Source organism: Salmo salar, chromosome ssa05 (genome assembly GCF_905237065.1).
Source record: "Salmo salar chromosome ssa05, Ssal_v3.1, whole genome shotgun sequence".
Classification (NCBI taxonomy): domain Eukaryota; kingdom Metazoa; phylum Chordata; class Actinopteri; order Salmoniformes; family Salmonidae; genus Salmo; species Salmo salar.
The window spans coordinates 71,080,366-71,103,203 of record NC_059446.1 but is presented as its reverse complement, the minus strand read 5'-3'; the positions used below and the strand labels follow the sequence as shown (position 1 = coordinate 71,103,203).

General features: G+C 46.4%; 1 protein-coding gene across 3 annotated transcripts in view; it reads left to right on the top strand.

Moving 5' to 3' along the window:
- The window catches only part of LOC106589065 (glutamate receptor ionotropic, kainate 5), a 170,642-nt gene that overhangs the window by 144,186 nt on the left and 3,618 nt on the right, over positions 1–22,838 (top strand). For all 3 annotated transcript variants that reach the window (XM_045718720.1, XM_045718718.1, XM_045718719.1), the window contains 16 exons: positions 806–966; positions 1,223–1,387; positions 3,252–3,349; positions 3,892–4,057; positions 9,102–9,280; positions 10,034–10,087; positions 15,120–15,278; positions 15,602–15,754; positions 16,831–16,935; positions 17,650–17,757; positions 18,552–18,755; positions 19,378–19,491; positions 19,873–19,982; positions 20,412–20,585; positions 21,091–21,256; positions 22,111–22,336. In XM_045718720.1, coding sequence (XP_045574676.1) covers positions 855–966; positions 1,223–1,387; positions 3,252–3,349; positions 3,892–4,057; positions 9,102–9,280; positions 10,034–10,087; positions 15,120–15,278; positions 15,602–15,754; positions 16,831–16,935; positions 17,650–17,757; positions 18,552–18,755; positions 19,378–19,491; positions 19,873–19,982; positions 20,412–20,585; positions 21,091–21,256; positions 22,111–22,336 — 2,293 coding nt within the window. In that variant the 5' untranslated portion in view covers positions 806–854. The remainder of the gene's footprint in view (positions 1–805; positions 967–1,222; positions 1,388–3,251; positions 3,350–3,891; positions 4,058–9,101; positions 9,281–10,033; positions 10,088–15,119; positions 15,279–15,601; positions 15,755–16,830; positions 16,936–17,649; positions 17,758–18,551; positions 18,756–19,377; positions 19,492–19,872; positions 19,983–20,411; positions 20,586–21,090; positions 21,257–22,110; positions 22,337–22,838) is intronic.

Genomic DNA, 22,838 nt, shown 5'->3' with positions numbered 1-22,838 from the left:
CACACATCACACACACATCTCAGAGGTCAAACGGAGGGTCATGACCAGCTGACAGTGAGCAGAAACAAGACGCTATACACCACACACACACACTTTATCTTCTTGTCTGTTCTCACACACACACACACACACACACACACACACACACACACACACACACACACACACACACACACACACACACACACACACACACACACACACACACACACACACACACACACACACACATTAAACTGTCACTTAGAACGGGGTTGTCACTCAGAGTGAGCGAGGGTGGTTTTGCAGCAGGCAGAGCTGTGTGTGTTTGTGTGTGTGTTTCATGTGTGGGTCTTATGTGATCGTAACAAGCTCTTTAAATTGAGATGTAACCATTGGCGCTACAGATGTGTGCACAGAGTGAGAACGATTGTGTGTGTGTGTGTGTGTAAGGACCGATGCCGGGGATGAGAAGCAGGTACAGTGAGTCAAACATTTCATTTCATCAGGAACAGACAGCGTCAGCACACGGGTATACAAGGACATAAGACAATCAATGTAGAAGCAGGGAACAGAGTGGGGAACCAGACAGCTGTAGGGAGAGATCGAGTCCAGGTGAGTCCAATAATCGCTGATGACAGAGGGAACGCAGGTGTGCGTAATGATGATGGCAGGAGTGCGCAATGCTGGGGAGCCTGGCGCTCTGGGGAAGAGCGGGAGCAGGCGTGACAGTATATATGTGCGTGTGTGCATTTGTGAGTGTGTGTCTGTGTGTCTGTGTGCTTGTGTATATTTTGTGTTTGTAATGTATCCTCCCGTCGTGTAGGTGGCGAGCAGGCAGCCAGCAGACCGTTCTCCATGAGGAGCAGTAGAAGATGCCGGCTCTGCCAGCGCTGCTGCTGTCGATACACTTCTCCTCCTTCCTGCTAGTTACCATGGCACCACGCTCCGGAAGCCAGGCCGCCCTGCTCTCCTCCGTCCGGATGGGTGAGTGTCCATCTATCAATCAATCATCCATCCATCCCTGCTTCCATCCCTTGATCACCCTCAGGTGTCTGTCTCCCCTTCCTCCCCCGGTGTCTCACCACCCTCCACCAGGACACACCCACTCACTCACCTGGCCTTCACACCCCTCGTAAATACTCTGCTTGTCTCTTCTCTTTTTGTCTTACTGTCTAAGGGTGAGTAACATCAATATTTTCTCCTGCTCCATATCTCTCCGTCTCCCTCCCTCCCTATGTAGCTGCGATCCTGGATGACCAGTCAGTGTGTGGGCGTGGGGAGCGGCTGGCTCTGGCCCTGGCCAGGGAGAACATCAACAGTGTGATGGAGGGAGGGGCCAGAGCCCGTGTGGAGGTGGACATATTTGAACTGCAGAGGGACTCCCAGTACGAGACCACTGACACCAGTGAGTAACACCACTACAGACCACTACAGACCAGTAAGACCAGTACTGACATGTACAGACCAGTAAAGACTAGTAAGACTAGTAATACCAAGAGAGACCAGTACAGATAAGTACAGACCAGGACAAACCAGATTCAGTAAAGACCAGTACAAACCATTACACGACCACAGACACTTGTACAAACCAGTAATACCAGTAGAGACCAGTACTGACCAGTAATACCAGTAGAGACCAGTATTGACCAGTAATACCAGTAGAGACCAGTACTGACCAGTAATACCAGTAGAGACCAGTATTGACCAGTAATACCAGTAGAGACCAGTACTGGATAGTGATATCAGTACAGACCAGTACGGAAGAGTACAGACCAGTACTGACCAATAATACCAGTACAGACCAGTACTGACCAGTAATACCAGTACAGACAAGTACAGAAGAGTACTGACCAGTAATACCAGTATAGACCAGTACTTACCAGTACAGACCAGTACTGACCAGTAATACCAGTACAGTCCAGTGCAGACCAGTACTGACCAGTAATACCAGTACAGTCCAGTGCAGACCAGTACTGACCAGTAATACCAGTACAGTCCAGTGCAGACCAGTACTGACCAGTAATACCAGTACAGTCCAGTACAGACCAGTACTGACCAGTAATACAGTTACTACAGACTTTATGTACAAAACAGATTGAGGATATCATTCAGTAGTTTATGTGTATTAGCTCACAGACCAATGACTGGCCACAGCGAGCTGGAGGGAGAAGTGAATGTGTGTGGACGTATGTGAATGTACAGTACATTGTGTGTGTATGTGTGTGTGTGTGTGTGTGTGTGTGTGTGTGTGTGTGTGTGTGTGTGTCTGTGTGTGTGTGTGTGTGTGTGTGTGTGTGTGTGTATGTTTGTCCTTGACCAGTGGGCAGGACACTCTGACAGGCGTATTTCCCATCAGGGTCCTTGGATCACAGGCCTCATCTTACAGCTGTAGCTGTATGAGACACACACACGCACGCACGCACACACGCACGCACACACGCACGCACACACACACACACACACACACACACACACACACACACACACACACACACACACACACACACACACACACACACACACACACACACACACGCCAGAGGTTATGGATGATGAGGATGGAGAGATGTAGCGGAATGAAATGGAGCCCAGGGTGAATCTGAAGCAGCTTCCTCTCCTCGTCTCATTTCTTTCAGCTGAACTGACGTGAAGATGCGCCCATATACTTACTGTAGCCCCATGATGGGTGCCATTATTGCCTCGTTTCCCTGTTACTGTCTAGGTTCAACAACCATGGTTACTGTGACACAGTGCAGTGTGGCAGGAAGACATGTTGGCCTTAATCAGTATGTCAGTGGCATTGATCAGTAACAGGAGCTGATCATTGAGCAATATGTTAACTTTGAGACAGAACAGACTGACATAAAGACTGACTGTCAGACTGAGCAGTAGGCAAGATGGAGTTTCCACCATGCTGCTATGTTTCCATCCTTTCCCTATCAGTAGTCACAAAGGAAAATAGATAATTTTAAGGTGTAGGCAATGGCTAGGTTCCACTCTACAAACTCACTCCCTTCTCTCTGCCCGTGAAGGGAAGGTGGCATAATGGAACCAAGCCAGAGGGATAAAGGAGAAACCAAGGAGTGAGTAAGAGTTCTGAGGTCCGCAAGCATTAGAAACAATAGACTGCGCGTCAACATTTATAGCAACAGACAAAAAGGATAGTAATACATTCCCACCAGACGAACAGAGCACCTAGACAAAAGTGGTTTCTTTAAAGAGAAGTGCACCTGTTTGACTCCTGTTCCTCTGTCTCTCTCTCCTCTCAGTGTGCCAGATTCTACCTAAAGGAGTGGTGTCTGTGATAGGCCCTGCCAACAGCCCTGCTTCTGGCTCTACTGTCAGTCATATATGTGGAGAGAAGGAGGTGAGTGGCACAAACATATACACACATGCATGAATATGCACGTTCTCTCTCTCTCTCTCTCTCTCTCTCTCTCTCTCTCTCTCACACACACACACACACACACACACACACACACACACACACACACACACACACCCTTCTTGTTCATCGTTACAGTGTCAGGAGATTGAGTCTCCCAGGAGTGCTGAGTCTCTCCTCATGAAATTAACCATCAACCACTTCTTCCATCTGTTTTCTCTTTACTCCCTTTGGCCTTTTATCCCTTCTCACTCTGTTCTCCTCTTCCCGCCTCTCTTCATTTCTGTTTCCTCCTTAATGTTTTCTATACTGGTTCTTTGATATCATTGCCTTCTCTGCTCTTCCTTCCTTCCTTTCGCTCGCTACTTCCTTTATACTCTCCTCCCCTCCCCTCCCCTCTTCTCTCCTCCTCCTCTTCCTTTTCCTCCTCCTCTTCCTCTTCCTTCCCCTCCTCCTCTTCTCCTTTCCTTTCCTTTCCTCTCCTCTCCTCTCTTCCTCCTCTTCTCTCCTCCTCTCCTCTCCAGATCCCACATGTAAAGATAGGTCCAGAGGAGACTCCCAGGTTGCCCTACCTGCGTTTTGCCTCGGTCAGTCTGTACCCTAGCAACGAGGACCTGAGCCTGGCCGTGGCAGCCATCCTGCGATCCTTCAGCTACCCCTCAGCCAGCCTGGTCTGCGCCAAGGCCGAGTGTGAGTACTGTGTGTGTCTGTGTGCTTGTGCACACGCATGTAGATGTATGTGTAATTGTGTTTATTTAAATTGTTATTACCAAATCTTTTTTTTACGTTTCACCCCTTTTTCTCCCCAATTGGTAGTTGCAGTCTTGTCCCTTCGCTGCAACTCCTGCATGGACTCGGGAGAGGCGAAGGTCAAGAGACATGCATCCTCCAAAACATGACCCAGTCAAGCCGCACTGCTCGTTTAACCTGGAAGCCAGCCGCACCAATGTGTCGGAGGAAACACCGTACAGCTGTCGACCGATGTCAGTGTGCATGCGCTTGGCCGCCACAAGGAGTTGCTAGAGCATGGGACATGGACATCCCAGCCGGCCAAACCCTCCCCTAACCCGGACGACGCTGGGCCAATTATGTGCCGCCTCATGGGTCTTCCGGTCGCGACACAGCCCGGGATCGAACCCAGATCTGTAGTGATGCCTCTAGCACTGCGATGCAGTGCCTTAGACCACTACGCCACTCGGGAGGCCCTGTGTGTGTGCCTTTGTGTGTGTGCCTTTGTGTGTGTGCCTTTGTGTGTGTGTGTGTGTGCGTGCGTGCATGCGTGCGCGCGTGCGTGTGTGTGTGTGTGCGTGCGTGTGTGTGTGTGTTCGTGTAACTCACACTCCCTGTGCAAGCTCACGGCATCTTGGCACATTCACACTGTCTGGGCGAATATGACTGTCCCCTGCTGTTAGACACTCATTCTAACAGGCTGCTCTTAAAGTTCACTAAACTGTACATGCAAACAACACAACTTGTGGTCCATACAAATCACACTCCAACAGTATCTATCTCTTACTCATCCTCCAGCACTTGGCCAGACAGTCAACCACCTGTCAGGCTCCTGATACAGTATTAAGACTGAGCTCCTACAATTGTAAGTTGCTCTATCAGACTATTGATTTAATGATTGATGCACAGTAATTATTCCAAAGAGCTGTAATCCTGTTTCAGTCTCCCCGAAAATGAAGAGCTCCTCTCCTTTTCATAGACTTGCCACTTTGAACATGAGACCCTTTGAAATACATCAGAAACTGTACACCGATATGATCAGTGATTTTGATGTGATACACAGGCCTACTTCCTTCATTCCATTTTCTGATGTGAGATGTGAGACTTGTGTCTATTTGATGTGTTCACAAAAAGCTTTTCTATTTGGAAGAGGTTTTAAAAGCAACAGGTATGGTAGTCATGGGGATATAGTGATTGCGGGTGCAGATGAGGCTCTATATTTGTCTGGGAAGTGATCTCGTCAAGGTTACCGTTACCCACAGACTCTCTGACCCACTTGGCTGTGGGAGCTATCGCCGTGCCGAGCTGCTGGTTGCCATGGCTGCAGAATAGGTGCTAACTGCCACTCAACAGGCTGACTGCCTGACTCCCTCCACACACACGTACATACAGTCAGTGTGCTGCAGAGAGATAGACGATTAACACACCATGGTTACAACCAACAAGGGTTTTCATATTTTTCCATCTACCTCCGTTGAGTGGCTTTCAGGATAAGTGGACGTTATGTGTGTGTGAGAGATGGGGCCGCCGTCCATCACATATCAGATGTAGTGATGAGTAATGCAAGGAGACCAAGGTGGTTTTGGTTTTTCTTCTTATAGTGTCCATTCGGTTGCTGCATGGACAAAGATGTTTTATGTTGATTTCCAGGCATTTTCCGGTTCTTTTTTCTCACTGAAATGTTTTTGGGGAGGTTTCCTTCTCTAGTTATGTATGGGTCACGTCCAGCTGTTAATCTAGTGCCATTATGCAGTTTTTATGAGATGGATGAGGTTAGAGGAAGGAGAGGAGAGAGGGAGGTGGTAAAAAGGGATAGAGAGAGAGGAAGCAAGAGCTGGAGAGTGGAATAGAGGGACAGGGAAAGAGAGAGAGCAGTTAGAGAGAGAGACAGAAGGAGAGGTTAGGTTAGTGAGAGAGTGTGAAAAAGAGAGAGAAGCTAGAGAGAGAGTATTGATTTTTCTCCTCCTTCAAACTAATGAAAGTTTTTGGCTTGGTTCAGTGATTACCACACTGCTTACAGGCCTGCTCTCCGTGAGGCTCCTCTCCCTCCCTCCCTTCTCTCTCTCCCCTCTGGCTCCCTGTGAAGCTCCCCAGACGCTGGTAGCTCCTCTTATTTACTTTTCTGGCAGCGTTTTACTAGAGAATCTAGAATTAGAATGGGAATTAGAAGTTATATTCTAAATCCCAAGGACCATTCCATAGTGTTTGGCCCAGGGACTAGCTACAGTACTGTATATTTATTTTTTATTTATTTTTATTTCACCTTTATTTAACCAGGTAGGCAAGTTGAGAACAAGTTCTCATTTACAATTGTGACCTGGCCAAGATAAAGCAAAGCAGTTCGACACATACAACAACACAGAGTTACACATGGAGTAAAACAAACGTACAGTCAATAATACAGTAGAAAAATAAGTCTATATACAATGTGAGCAAATGAGGTGAGATAAGGGAGGTAAAGGCAAAAGAGGCCATGGTGGCAAAGTAAATACAATATAGCAAGTAAAACACTGGAATGGTATATTTGTAGTGGAAGAAAGTGCAAAGTAGAAATAGAAATAATGGGGTGCAAAGGAGCAAAATAAATAAATAAATAAATAAATACAGTAGGGGAAGAGATAGTTGTTTGGACTAAATTATAGATGGGCTATGTACAGGTGCAGTGATCTGTGAGCTGCTCTGACAGCTGGTTAAAGCTAGTGAGGGAGATAAGTGTTTCGAGTTTCAGAGATTTTTGTAGTTCGTTCCAGTCATTGGCAGCAGAGAACTGGAAGGAGAGACGGCCAAAGGAGGAATTGGCTTTGGGGGTGACCAGTGAAATATACCTGCTGGAGCACGTGCTACAGGTGGGTGCTGCTATGGTGACCAGTGAGCTGAGATAAGGGGGGACTTTACCTAGCAGGCTCTTGTAGATGACCTGGAGCCAGTGGGTTTGGAGACGAGTATGAAGCGAGGGCCAGCCAACGAGAGCGTACAGGTCGCAGTGGTGGGTAGTATATGGGGCTTTGGTGACAAAACGGATGGCACTGTGATAGACTGCATCCAGTTTATTGAGTAGGGTATTGGAGGCTATTTTGTAAATGACATCGCTGAAGTCGAGGATCGGTAGGATGGTCAGTTTTATGAGGGTATGTTTGGCAGCATGAGTGAAGGATGCTTTGTTGTGAAATAGGAAGCCAATTCTAGATTTAACTTTGGATTGGAGATGTTTGATGTGAGTCTGGAAGGAGAGCTTACAGTCTAACCAGACACCTAGGTATTTGTAGTTGTCCACATATTCTAAGTCAGAACCGTCCAGAGTAGTGATGGTGGATGGGCGGGCAGGTGCGGGCAGCGATCGGTTGAAGAGCATGCATTTAGTTTTACTTGTATTTAAGAGCAGTTGGAGGCCACGGAAGGAGAGTTGTATGGCATTGAAGCTCATCTGGAGGGTTGTTAACACAGTGTCCAAAGAAGGGCCTGAAGTATACAGAATGGTGTCGTCTGCATAGAGGTGGATCAGAGACTCACCAGCAGCAAGAGCGACATCATTGATGTATACAGAGAAAAGAGTTGGCCCAAGAATTGAACCCTGTGGCACCCCCATAGAGACTACCAGAGGCCCGGACAACAGGCCATCCGATTTGACACATTCAACTCTGTCAGAGAAGTAGTTGGTGAACCAGGCGAGGCAATCATTTGAGAAACCAAGGCTATTGAGTCTGCCGATGAGGATGTGGTGATTGACAGAGTCGAAAGCCTTGGCCAGGTCAATGAATACGGCAGCACAGTATTGTTTCTTATCGATGGTGGTTACGATATTGTTTAGGACCTTGAGCGTGGCTGAGGTGCACCCATGACCAGCTTGCATAGCGGAGAAGGTGCAGTGGGATTCGAAATGGTCGGTAATTTGTTTGTTGACTTGGCTTTCAAAGACCTTAGAAAGGCAGGGTAGGATAGATATAGGTCTGTAGCAGTTTGGGTCAAGAGTGTCCCCTCCTTTGAAGAGGGGGATGACAGCAGCTGCTTTCCAATCTTTTGGAATCTCAGACGACACGAAAGAGAGGTTGAACAGGCTAGTAATAGGGGTTGCAACAATTTCGGCAGATCATTTTAGAAAGAAAGGGTCCAGATTGTCTAGCCCGGCTGATTTGTAGGGGTCCAGATTTTGCAGCTCTTTCAGGACATCTGCTGACTGGATTTGGGAGAAGGAGAAATGGGGAAGGCTTGGGCGAGTAGCCGTGGGGGGTGCAGTGCTGTTGACCGCGGTAGGGGTAGCCAGGTGGAAAGCATGGCCAGCCGTAGAAAAATGCTTATTGAAATTCTCAATTATAGTGGATTTGTCGGAGGTGACAGAGTTTCCTATCCTCAGTGCAGTGGGCAGCTGGGAGGAGGTGTTCTTATTCTCCATGGACTTTACAGTATCCCAGAACTTTTTTGAGTCTGTGTTGCAGTATATATGCAGTACAGAATGCTTTGAGGAACGAACGCGTCATGTGTTGATGCATCACACGCATCATGTCGTCACCAGAGACGTTTGATATTGTGAATGCCAATTGGAGAGAAAAAAGTAGACGTTCATTTAGCTTTTCTGTTTGGCTTGTCCCTAGTGGGTCTTGTTGCTATGTACGTGGCTAAGTAATTACTAGGCTGTCCGTATTGGATTGGTGGGTCAGTTTTTGTTCAATTGCTTTCAACCACATCATCTCTCTCAGAATAGGATACATTTCACAGTGCTATACAATATATATGCAATAGGCAACAATGTCAAATTCTAGATATTCTATTTCAATGCCATAGTGGTGGGTTAGCACTATATAATCATTGAATCTCCCCAGAACCTGATTTATAGGATCTCTTGTTAGAACTACCAGTATTGCACACTTTCTATGCATTTTACAATGCCAATCTCCAACATCCCATGTTCGTTTGTGGGATGTTAAATAAAGTCTCACCTAAAATGTCTCTGTTATTCTATCTCTTCTCTTCCCCTTCTCTCCGGCTCTCTCCCGGCTCCTCCCCTCAGGCCTTCTGCGATTGGAGGAGCTAGTGCGGCGCTTCCTGATCTCCAGGGAGACCCTGTCAATCAGGATGCTGGATGACAGCCTGGATCCCACCCCTCTGCTGAAGGAGATACGAGACGACAAGGTGGCCACCATCATCATCGACGCCAACGCCTCCATCTCCTACTTCATCCTTAAAAAGGTCAGGGGTAATGCCTCAGTGCTAGGGTGGCTTTTATAGAGTAGCTACATGAGTTGTCGCCTGTAGAGCACAAACAGATCTGAGATCAGGCTGAGAAGTTGTACCTATTGACTGATTTAGTATCAGGGCCCATGGTATAATAATCTGATCCTAGATCTGTGGTCTGGGTCTACTTGTAGCTCAAGAACAATTTGACTGATGATTGTTGCTTGCTGCATACAGGACAGTAATGCAGGTAACCCTGTGAAGTTATACAGGGAGCAACAATGGTTCAATTATCTTAAGCAGCTTAAATCATATTGACAGCTTGTCTATTTGACATGCGGTAATCCATATTCAGTGGTGATAATGGGTCCATAGGTGTTATGATGATTTATATTGTACAGCCTGTAGCAACAGCAGTCAGACACAGGAGTGACTCAGAGATTGGCCTTTATATAGAACTGTGTCTGAATGTCTGTCAGTACATGCATTACCACTGCTCTCTGCTCTGTCTACTCTCTGCCTTAAGCTTTATTGTGTAAGTTTGACAATTTAACACTGTGGTTATGGTAAGCTCTCTCTTTCTATCCCTCTCTCTCTCGTCACTTCTCTCTCTCGCTCTCTCTCTCTCTGCTTCTGTCCTTCTCGCCCTCACTCTGTCTCCTACCACTTCCTCTCTCCATCTATCTTCCCCCTCTTTCCTCTTACTTTCTATCTCACTCTCCTTCTCTCTGTCTCCCCTCCCCCATTCGCTTCTCTCTCTCTCCACAGGCGTCAGAGTTGGGGATGACATCAGCGTTTTACAAGTACATCCTCACCACCATGGTAAGAGCGCACCAACGCCTCAGCATTTTTGCCATCCTTCCACCTTTCCTCTTCTCTGTGTCCTTCCTTCCTCCTCCTTCCCAATCCCTCTCTTTGTCCCTGGGTGTGTGTGAGGGACGGGGCTCAGGGGTGTGCCAGGTGGGTGAAACACATTACAACACACAGAGAGAAATACACTACATGGCCAAAAGTATGTGGACACCTGCTCCCTGAACATCTCATTCCAAAATCATGGGCATTAATATGGAGTTGGTCCCCCCTTTGCTGCTATAACAGCCTCCACTCTTCTGGGAAGGCTTTCCACTAGATGTTGGAACATTGCTGCGGGGACTTTCTTCCATTCAGCCACAAGAGCATTAGTGAAGTCGGGCTCTGATGTTGGACAATTAGGCATGGCTCGCAGTTGGCGTTCCATTTGATCCCAAAGATGTTCGATGGGGTTGAGGTCAGGGCTCTTTGCAGGCCAGTCAAGTTATTCCACACCGATCTCGACAAACCAGTTCTATATGGACCTCGCTTTGTGCACAGAGGCAATGTCAGGCTGAAACAGGAAAGGGCCTTCCCCAAACTGTTACAACAAAGTTGGATGCACAGAATTATCTAGAATGTCATTGAATGCTGTAGCATTAAGATTTCCCTTCACTGGAACTAAGGGGCCTAGCCCGAACCATTAAAACTGGGCCAGCTCTAGCAGGGCAGGAATTTGACGAACTGACTTGTTGGAAAGGTGCCACGTTGAAAGTCACTGAAAAAAGCTCTTCAGTAAGGCCGTTCTACTGCCAATGTTTTTCTATGGAGATTGCATGGCTGTGTGCCCGATTTTATACACCTGTCAGCAACGGGTGTGGCTGAAATATATATATAGTATATATAATGTATGAAAAAAATAGGAGTTTACAGGTTTTTATATAATTGAGATTAAAGGTAACATCTTTTTTTGTATTACTAAGTCTGTCAATCATATCGAATGTATAATTTAAGTCAGCCGCTAAAATAATAGTTCCTTTCTGGATTTGATCTAATATCGCAATTCTATCTAAAAACACCAGATTTGCCCCTGGTGGGATATACAGTACAATGAAATCAATGTGTATTTTTCACCATGTAAGGTACAAGGGAAAATGGTGTATTCTTATTTATCAGGATGCCTACATCTCTGCTGTTACTACAGTAGGTGGCAGCATAGGCCTCTCCAACTCTTCTTTAAATGTTCAATTTCTCCTTTTAACATGTTGTACTCTTTCAAGAAAACCACATCTGCTGACAATATTTTTTATTGTTCGAGAACCATATGCTTTTACCCCCATCATTCCATGTAATAAGTTGGATTTTGTTGGCCATGTATAGAATCAAAGATCACCTTAACTGTTTCGTCTATCATTGAAGAACCAAGTAAAACATTTTAGCAGTCATTTTTTTTAAACATTTTTTTTACATTTTACAGTCATGACATATGAGGTCAGTAGGCATTCCATAGAATAGGAGGATCATAGTATAAATACAGTACATAGTTATTGTATACCTTACATACAGTGGGGCAAAAAAGTATTTAGTCAGCCACCAATTGTGCAAGTTCTCCCACTTAAAAAGATGAGAGAGGCCTGTAATTTTCATCATAGGTACACTTCAACTATGACAGACAAAATGAGAAAAAAAATCCAGAAAATCACATTGTAGGATTTTTTTATTAATTTATTTGCAAATTATGGTGGAAAATAAGTATTTAGTCAATAACAAAAGTTTATCTCAATACTTTGTTGTATACCCTTTGTTGGCAATGACACAAGTCAAACGTTTTCTGTAAGTCTTCACAAGGTTTTCACACACTGTTGCTGGTATTTTGGCCCATTCCTCCATGCAGATCTCCTCTAGAGCAGTGATGTTTTGGGGCTGTCGCTGGGCAACACGGACTTTCAACTCGCTCCAAAGATTTTCTATGGGGTTGAGATCTGGAGACTGGTTAGGCCACTCCAGGACCTTGAAATGCTTCTTACGAAGCCACTCCTTTGTTGCCCGGGTGGTGTGTTTGGGATCATTGTCATGCTGAAAGACCCAGCCACGTTTCATCTTCAATGCCCTTGCTGATGGAAGGAGGTTTTCACTCAAAATCTCAAGATACATGGCCCCATTCATTCTTTCCTTTACACGGATCAGTCTTCCTGGTCCCTTTGCAGAAGAACAGCCCCAAAGCATGATGTTTCCACCCCCATGCTTCACAGTAGGTATGGTGTTCTTTGGATGCAACTCAGCATTCTTTGTCCTCCAAACACGACGAGTTGAGTTTTTACCAAAAAGTTATATTTTGGTTTCATCTGACCATATGACATTCTCCCAATCCTCTTCTGGATCATCCAAATGCTCTCTAGCAAACTTCAGACGGGCCTGGACATGTACTGGCTTAAGCAGGGGGACACGTCTAGCACTGCAGGATTTGAGTCCCTGGCGTCGTAGTGTGTTACTGATGGTAGACTTTGTTACTTTGGTCCCAGCTCTCTGCAGGTCATTCACTAGGTCCCCCCGTGTGGTTCTGGGATTTTTGCTCACCATTCTTGTGATAATTTTGACCCCACGGGTGAGATCTTGCGTGGAGCCCCAGATCGAGGGAGATTATCAGTGGTCTTGTATGTCTTCCATTTCCTAATAATTGCTCCCACAGTTGATTTCTTCAAACCAAGCTGCTTACCTATTGCAGATTCAGTCTTCCCAGCCTGGTGCAGGTCTACAATTTTGTTTCTGGTGTCCTTTGACAGCTCTTTGGTCTTGGCCATAGTGGAGTTTGGAGTGTGACTGTTTGAGGTTGTGGACAGGTGTCTTTTATACTGATAACAAGTTCAAACAGGTGCCATTAATACAGGTAACGAGTGGAGGACAGAGGAGCCTCTTAAAGAAGAAGTTACAGGTCTGTGAGAGCCAGAAATCTTGCTTGTTTGTTGGTGACCAAATACTTATTTTCCACCATAATTTGCAAATAAATTAATAAAAAATCCTACAATGTGATTTTCTGGATTTTTTTTCTCATTTTGTCTGTCATAGTTGACGTGTACCTATGATGAAAATTACAGGCCTCTCTAATCTTTTTAAGTGGGAGAACTTGCACAATTGGTGGCTGACTAAATACTTTTTTGCCCCACTGTATATAGAGTGTGTGAGCTGAGCAGACATATAACAAAACACACAAAAAAAACATGAAGCTCAGTACATCATAGTACTTGAGGCTCTATGCCTTTTTACATTTTTTATTAGCTCTGACACCTCTCCTAACGTACCAAAATAACTGTGGATAATACATTGTACATACATTTGAAGAAAGACTGCCACTTATGTACTGTGTTTGGTTTGTATTACCTCATAAAGCTTGTCCCCACCTCCCCTCCTTGTCTTCCCTGACCCACCCAGGCCAAGTTTATCCCCACCTCTGTCTTTAGCCCCCCTCCCTTCTTCTCAAACACATTTACACCCCTCTATACATGTAACTACTCATCCATTCTCCTTCATTCACACACAACATATACCCTATACCTCCACACACTCATGCTCTCCCGCCCTCCTTCACATATTCATATTCACCCTCCTTCACTCTTCCATTCACATGCATAGACACATACCCACACATACACCCACTCACACCCTCTTGCCCACACAAACACACATCCATTATTATTTACAATTGTTGACTTACATGCTATATTTCCTCTTTTATATTGTCTTTTCAGAGTCCATGTTTCTCATTGGCGTTGGCTAATTCTATTGTTACTTCCTAGAGAAGAACAGTTACTTGAGGACAATAGAGTCTATATTGTATTGGGGGGAGGGGGAAGGAATATTGTCTCAATTTCAGTTGGTCTGGGGCATCACTGTATGTAGCCTAGTGAACTTATCGTTTTTTTCCTGCTTCTGCCTCTCCTCAGGGCACTGTGTTCTCTTTCAACTGGAAAGGTTTCTTGCAGCCTGTTCAGGGCTTCATCAGTGCTTGTGAACTCCATTCTCTGTGTTCCCTTCCATACCTACAGTACTGCCGGGAATCAGAGTTGAGACTTGATTCCTTTTATCTCCAGTGACTGTCTGATCAGAATGAATTGCTTGCGTTTTTTTCTCAGTCTAGCAGACAGGTCCTGGACGAATCAAATGGACTGGCCGTGGACCTTGATCTCTTTATAACCCTGTTCCCTCAGAATGTTGAATTTGGTCTGATAGTTCCACAGATTAAAGATTACCAAGCGAGGATATTTAGCGTTCTTCTGCTTCACGCCGATCCGATGTCTTCGCTCCAGATCCTCCGGTAATACATTCACACTAAGCTCCTCCAATATCAGCTTGATCACATAGCTGGAAAGGTCTGCTTTTTTCTTGTCTTCTGGTAGGGACAATATTCTGGTATTATTTTGTCTCGATTTGTTTTCCAGCTTATCCAGTTCATCTTCTAAGGTTTGCACCTTTGTTTCCAGAAGGGCAGTTTTATTGTTTCATCCACGCGCCCGCCCTGTCTATGCATAGCTTACATGATAGAATCTACTTTTTTAACAACAGATTGTAACTGTTGTTTGTTTTGGTGAGCACTGGATATCCTTCAGCTGTTCGTTGCTCTCATTTGCGTCTCCAAGTTGATCTTTGTCTTTTCTTCTAAGGGAAGCCATGGCTTGTTGGGTTTGAGTCTCAGCTTCGTTTTACTCACAGATTGGTTCTCTGCTCACTCTCTCCCAGCTGCTTGGGGATATATTGATCTATTGATTTTAAAGGCTTAATGGAAACTATGTTTTCTGGCCTTTACATATACTCACAGTTTTGAAGGTACAAAACAGAGCTATTATCTCCCCTTGCGTCAAAGGGGGTATGCGCATGCGCCTCTCTCTCTCTCTCTCTCTCTTAATTCAATTCAAATGGGCTTTATTGGCATGGGAAACATGTTTATATTGCCAAAGCAAGTGAAATAAACAGAAATGAACAGTAAACTCTGTCTCGCTCTCTGTTTCTGTTTCTGAGATTTCATACACATGTCACTCACCCAACTTATCCTCTTCTCACCCTCTCCCAGGACTTCCCCCTGCTGAGGCTGGATGACATAGTCAATGACCAGTCCAACATCATAGGGTTCTCCATGTTCAACACCACCCATCCGTTCTACCTGGAGTTCATCAGGAGTCTCAACCTGTCCTGGAGGGAGGGCTGTGATCTCATCTACCCCGGGCCTGCGGTATGTTCTACCAGGGTGTTACATTCACACATCCCTGTGTGAGCTGGTGCATACCTTGTTTTAACTGAGAAATTGTATGGTAACAAGTGTTACTTCCTGGTGTGTAGGTATCAAATGGTCCATATGGACGCTTGTCTCATTGAATCACCAAATACAGACACCAAAATGGAATAAAGTTATTACTATGTTATGAACCATGTTACCCCTTCCTCCCTCCTGCACTTCCTTACCTACCACCCCTCTTCGCCCTCCTGCAACTCTCTTCTCCTCCTTCTGCCCATTTCTCCTCTCTTTCCCCCGTGCACCTCCTTCTCCCCCTCCAGTTGTCGTCAGCGTTGATGTTTGATGCGGTGCACGTTGTGGTGGGGGCGGTGAGGGAGCTCAACAGGAGTCAGGAGATTGGAGTCAAACCTCTCAGCTGCACCTCTCCTCAGATCTGGCAACACGGCACCAGCCTCATGAACTACCTACGCATGGTCAGTACACACACACACACACACACACACACACACACACACACACACACACACACACACACACACACACACACACACACACACACACACACACACACACACACACACACACACACACACGCAGGCACATGAACACACACAATTACACACGCTTCACCTTAATTTTGAGTCTTCATTTGACAAAGAAGATAGTTGTTTCTTCTCATACCAATATATCTGCCATATAGATACCAATGGCAGCCCCATTAAACAAGTCACCAGAAACTACAGCATATCAGTCCGTCACACTCCTGTCCTGCCCACCATGTCGTTGTGTTGGGTCACACTCCTGTCCTGCCCACCATGTCGTTGTGTTGGGTCACACTCCTGTCCTGCCCACCATGTCGTTGTGTTGGGTCACACTCCTGTCCTGCCCACCATGTCGTTGTGTTGGGTCACACTCCTGTCCTGCCCACCATATCGTTGTGTTGGGTCAAACTCCTGTCCTGCCCACCATGTCGTTGTGTTGGGTCACACTCCTGTCCTGCCCACCATGTCGTTGTGTTGGGGTCCAGTGTTGTTGGTAATAGGTGCTTGTGTCACTCTGTCTGTCTGTCTGTCTTCCATCTGGCACTCCTCCTCCCTTGTTATTTTTTGTTATTTGACATGGCTGGTTGTCTGTGTGTCTCATTGACGAGCTGTCTTCATGGCTGCCTGTGCTCCATCTCTCTTTGTCTCCTCAGTACAGGCCTGTTATCTGTCTCTGTTATCAAACGACTGGGTGTGTTCCATCTTTACCACCACTCCATTCATCTTAGCTCTATCAAGCTCTGTCAGCTCTGTCACACTGTGTACTAGATATGTGTAGTGTAAGTATATTGTTCTCTCTCTCTTTGTCGCTCTCTCTCTTGTACCTCTTTCTCTTTCTCTCTCAATTCATTAAATTCCATTAAATTCAAATTAGCTTTATTGGCATCATAATAATATTTCTCCCTCCCTCCCTCCCTCCCTCCCTCCCTCCCTCCCTCCCTCCCTCCCTCCCTCCCTCCCTCCCTCCCTCCCTCCCTCCCTCCCTCCCCCCTCCCTCCCTCTGTCAGGTGGAGTATGATGGTCTGACAGGCCATGTGGAGTTCAACAGTAAAGGCCAGAGGACCAACTACACCCTGAGGATTCTGGAGAAACACCGCAGGGGTCACAGAGAGGTCAGAGGGCAATGGGGTTATAGAGAAACAGAGTTTGACACAAAGTGGCTTCCGTGTTGACAGTAATCCTCCCTAACAGTGACATTCTAGCCATATAATTAGAATTGGTTATGTTATGGAAGTGCTTTGTGATTCGCTAGCTACAGTATTGACTTAGCTATAACACCAGCTGAGGACTAAAGGCTAAATAGAACAGCAAAATCAATGGTTGTTTTTTGGGTTGACATTTGCGATACGTGACTCCAAGGGGGTCTCCAAAAATGTAGCACTTGTATTCAAATGAGATGATTTTCGCTCTGAACATGAAGGTCTTTAATGTTGTACATTTCAAACACAGTGAGGCTGCTGACATCTATCTACAACACTCCTAGAAACTGTTCTCTCTCTGCAACACGAGAAGAGAAAATATAGGGCTTTAGAAAAAAATTATAATTCTATCTTTAGAGCCATTACCTCCTATCTGACCCATAGAGAGATGTATGTGAACATACATTTTATCTTCCAAAGTGCCTTTGGGCTTGTCCTCTGGATTTTAGCTCCTTCTTGTTTTACACTGTCACATGGATTTACTGTACCTCCTGTATAATCACACACATCCTGCAATTATTATCCTCTCTCTCTCTCTCTCTCTCTCTCTCCCTCTTTCTCTCTCTCTCTCTCTCTCTCTCTCTCTCTCTCTCTCTCTTTCTCTCTCCCTCTTTCTCTCTCTCTCAGATTGGTATCTGGTACTCCAATAACACACTGGCTATGAACTCCACCAGTCTGGACATCAACGTCTCGGAAACACTGGCCAACAAGACCCTCGTCGTCACCACCATACTGGTGAGGTCAAATCCTTTATTATGACCACCATATTAGTGAGGTCAAACATTTTATCATAACCACCATACTGGTGAGGAAAAACCTTTATTATGACCACCATACTGGTGAGGTCAAAACCTTTATTATGACCATCATACTGGTGAGGTCAAAACCTTTATCATAACCACCATACTGGTGAGGTCAAAACCTTTATTATGATCACCATATACATTAGGAATGCTCTTTCCATGACATTGACTGACCAGGTGAATCCACTTCAGTCAGTGTAGATGAATGGGAGGAGACAAATAATGATTTTTAAGCCTTGAGACAATTGAGACATGGATTGTGTATGTGTGCCATTCAGAGGGTGAATAGGCAAAACAAAATATTTAAGTGCTTTTGAACGGGGTATGACAGTAGGAGCCAATGCACACCAGTATGAGTTTGTCAAGAACTGCAACGCTGCTGGTTTTTCACGTTCAACAGTTTCCCACGTGTATCAAGAATGATCCACCACCCAAAGAACATCAAGCCAACTTGACACAACTGTGGGAAGCATTGGAGTCAACATGGGCCAAAATCCCTGTGGAATGCTTTCGACACCTTGTAGAGTCCAAGCCCCGACGAATAGAGGCGGTTCTGAGGGCAAACGGGGGTGCAACGTAATATTAGAAAAGTGTTCTTAATGTTTTGTACACTCAGTGTATATCCTAAGGTCATTTTAGTAAATCATATCAGTCTCCTACACATAGTAATGCCAGAGTTGACATGCATCCCTCTGTCCCCTCCCTATCCCCTTCCTCTCTGTGCAGGAGAGCCCCTATGTGATGCGTAAGGGGAACTACCAGGAGTACCAGGGGAATGACCAGTACGAGGGCTTCTGTGTGGACATGTTGAGAGAGCTGGCAGACATCTTGAAGTGCTCCTTCAGAATTAAACTGGTGGATGATGGGCTGTATGGAGCGCCTGAACCCAACGGGTCCTGGACCGGCATGGTGGGAGAGCTCATCAACAGGGTGAGCACACACCACAGACACACACACACACACACACACACACACACACACACACACACACACACACACACACACACACACACACACACACACACACACACACACACACACACACACACACACACACACACACACACACCAATAATAAGGGACTATGTGTGCTTAATTAGATCACAGCATACTTCAATTACCACAGTGTGGTCCCCATGTGCCTCTTGCCATGGTGCTGCCCTGCTCCCCACTCTCTCTTCCCTCTCTGCTCTCCTGACTGATCAAACCAGACTAATCCCATGTTCATCAATTAGGCTTTAATTTGACTGTCTGACAGGAGGTTCCATAGATGGAACAGCCAGCCAACAGTTCTGCTGCAGTAAATCTCTGACTCTATTGTCTCTCTGAAAACACAATTTTTCTCTCCGTGTACGTGTCACTCTGTCTTTCTCCCTCTGAGAGGTGGAGGGAACGCCATTGGCTCATAGGTGCATCTCCAAACCAGGGGTCTCTGACTCTGAGTGACCGAAGTGTTGATTTGTTGTCATCTATTTCTGACTCTCTCTCTCTCTCTCTCTCTCTCTCTCTCTCTCTCTCTCTCTCTCTCTCTCTCTCTCTCTCTCTCCCACAGAAAGCAGACTTGGCAGTAGCAGGCTTCACCATCACGTCTGAGAGGGAGAAAGTCATAGACTTCTCCAAGCCCTTCATGACTCTAGGAATCAGCATCTTGTACAGAGTCCACCTGGTAAGACAGACAGACACACCAGAGCAGTTGGGTGTATTGGATTTCCCTAAATGCTGTTTGTGCTATCCTGTTTATTTTATGGGCTGTGACAATGCATTTCTTTGAGGCTGTCGAGGATATCTGAATCTGATTCGGAAAGATAGAATGGATAGGTCTTATAGAGTTCATGGTTGTACATTGCACACGTTTACTGTTCAATCCTCTGAGGCTTACATTTGTTGCATTATGAACAGCTTCACATTGCAGAGATGATGTGTTGTACAGTTGCAGGGAAGAACACTGCCCATCTGTGGTTGAAAGAGGAACTACATGCCAGCTATGTAATGTCATGTAATAGGGCCACTCCAACCTGTCCTATCTCTCTCTCTGTCTCTGTTTTAGGGGAGGAAACCGGGGTATTTCTCCTTCCTGGACCCCTTCTCTCCGGCTGTTTGGCTCTTCATGCTGCTCGCCTACCTGGCTGTCAGCTGTGTGCTCTTCCTGGCTGCAAGGTAAGTGCATGAGAGAGCACCACAGTAACCCAGGGCAACAGGAACAGGAAACTAGTGAGGAACTCTGGGATTGTTTGTGCATTTTGGTTGACACAATTGAATAATAATGAGTTACAGTAGCTTATATACACACCAAATTAAAATGCTTTGGTTGAGATAGACAGATGTTGTGTACAGAGGTCCTTATGGTCCTTTCTCTCCTCTACACTCATCTAGAACCTAAAAGGGTTCTTCGGCTGTCCTCGTAGAAGAACCCTTTGAAGAACCCTTTTGGGTTTCATGTGGAACCCTTTCCACAGAGGGTTCTACATGGAACCCAAAAGGGTTCTACCTGAAACCAAAAAGGGTTCTCCTATGGGGACAGCCAAAGAACCCTTATGGAACCTTTTTTTCTAAGAGTGTTCTCCTCTCCTCCTCTCATACTCCCAGGTTGAGTCCCTATGAGTGGTACAACCCCCACCCGTGTCTGCAGGGGCACAAGGACATGCTGGAGAACCAGTACACCCTAGGGAACAGCCTGTGGTTCCCTGTCGGAGGCTTCATGCAGCAGGGCTCTGAGATCATGCCCCGTGCCCTGTCCACACGCTGCGTCTCAGGGGTCTGGTAAGTGTGTGTGTGTGTGTGTGTGTGTGTGTGTGTGTGTGTGTGTGTGTGTGTGTGTGTGTGTGTGTGTGTGTGTGTGTGTGTGTGTGTGTGTGTGTGTGTGTGTGTGTGTGTGTGTGTGTGTGTGTGTGTGTGTGTGTGTGTGTGTGTGTAGATGGGTGGTTAAGTATGTCTCAGTCTGTATTTCTGAGTTAGTGGCTCTCTGTCACCCTCTCCTCTCTCATTTCTCTCTGATTCTATCAAACTCTATTTTCTCGGACTCTCTCTCTCTCTCTCTCTCTCTCCGCCTCTCTGTCTCTCTCTCTGCCTCTCTCTCTCTGCCTCTCTCTCTCTGTCTCTCTGTCTCTGTCTCTCTCTCTGTCTCTCTGTCTCTGTCTCCCTCTCTGTCTCTCTCTGACGGTCTCACTTCTCCCTTTCTTTCCCCTCAGTCCTACCTCTCTTTCCCTCTCTCTATCCCCCCTCTCCTTCTCTTACTCTCTCTAACTCTGTCTCTGTCTTCTCCCAGGTGGATGTTTACGCTGATCATCATCTCCTCCTACACGGCCAACCTGGCAGCCTTCCTGACCGTCCAGAGGATGGAGGTGCCCATCGAGTCTCCTGACGACCTGGCCGACCAGACCAACATCGAGTATGGCACTATCCACGGGGGGAGCACCATGACTTTCTTCATGGTACGGCCTGACGCTGGCCCTGGGGGGGGGCATATATAGAGCTTTGAATGGAGAACGACTGGTAGGGAGGTGTGTGTGTGGGTGTGTGTGCTGTTGTTGTAGTATTTGCCGACCTGTCTCAGATCGCTCCTATTTGTATGTGTGTGTATGGTGAAGTGTGTATGTGTTTGAGCACAGTGTGTGTGTGTAGTTGTTTCCCTATTTGCTGGCATGTCTCTGAGCTCCTGTTGTGTTCTTTATGGCTGTTAGTGTTAAGTGGCTGAGTGTCAGTGTTTGCTTATGTAAGAGCTGCTGGCATCTGTGTCGGCATCTGTGTTTGTCAGTGTGTTTGGACTGTGTGTTTGAGTGTGCATGTGTGTTGGTGAGTAAGTCTTTAGGTGTGTGTGGGGGTTAAAGTGTGATTGCTTGTTTGTGTATCTTTATTGTGTGTATGTTCATTGTGCTTACCCAGACCTCCCTTGATGCTACATCATCCCTCTCTCCACCTACCTCTGTACACACTAACTGTACACACTACCAAAGAGTCCTTCACATCCAACCCATTTTACATCTCACCCGTTTTGTTGCATATACAATACTGTATCTAACTGGTTGCTGTTACCTTGACTCTGTGTCTATGCTGTTCCTTAGCATGACATATTGTATGTACACTACCACCTGGCGTTTGATTCAGCTGCATCTGGATAAAGGATAATGCATCTGTTTAATTATGAGGAAATATGAGGAAATGTATATATCTCTCTTTTCCTACCCCTCCATCTCTATCCCTTCTCCCCCCTCCCTTCTCCTCCCTCCCCTTTCCCTTTCCTACCCCTCCATCTCTTTCCGCCACCCCCCCACCTCCCTCCCTCCAGAACTCGCGCTACCAGACATACCAGCGCATGTGGAACTACATGCACTCCAAGCAGCCCAGTGTGTTTGTGAAGAGCACGGAGGAGGGCATCGCCCGCGTGGTCAACTCTAAATATGCCTTCCTCCTGGAGAGCACCATGAATGAGTACTACCGCAAACTCAACTGTAACCTCACCCAGATAGGTGGTCTGCTGGACACCAAGGGCTACGGCATCGGCATGCCACTGGGTGAGAGAGGGATGGAGGTATGGGGGGAGAGAGGTATGGAGAGAGGTATGGGGAGAGAGAGAGGGATGGAGGGATGTATGGGGAGAAAGAGGGATGGGGAGGGAGGTATGGGGGAGAGAGGAATGGAGGGAGGGAGGTATGGGGTCATAGGGATGGAAGGAGGTATGGGGAGAGAGAGAGGGATGGAGGGATGTATGGGGAGAAAGAGGGATGGGGAGGGAGGTATGGGGGAGAGAGGAATGGAGGGAGGGAGGTATGGGGTCATAGGGATGGAAGGAGGTATGGGGAGAGAGGAATGGAGGGAGGGAGGTATGGGGTCATAAGGATGGAAGGAGGTATGGGGAGAGAGAGAGGGATGGAGGGATGTATGGGGAGAGAGAGAGGGATGGGGAGAGAGGGATGGGAGGAGGTATGGGGAGAGAGGGATGATGGAGGGAGGTATGTGGGGAGAGAGGGCTGGAGGGAGGGAGGTATGGGGGAGAAAGGGATGGAGGGAGGTATA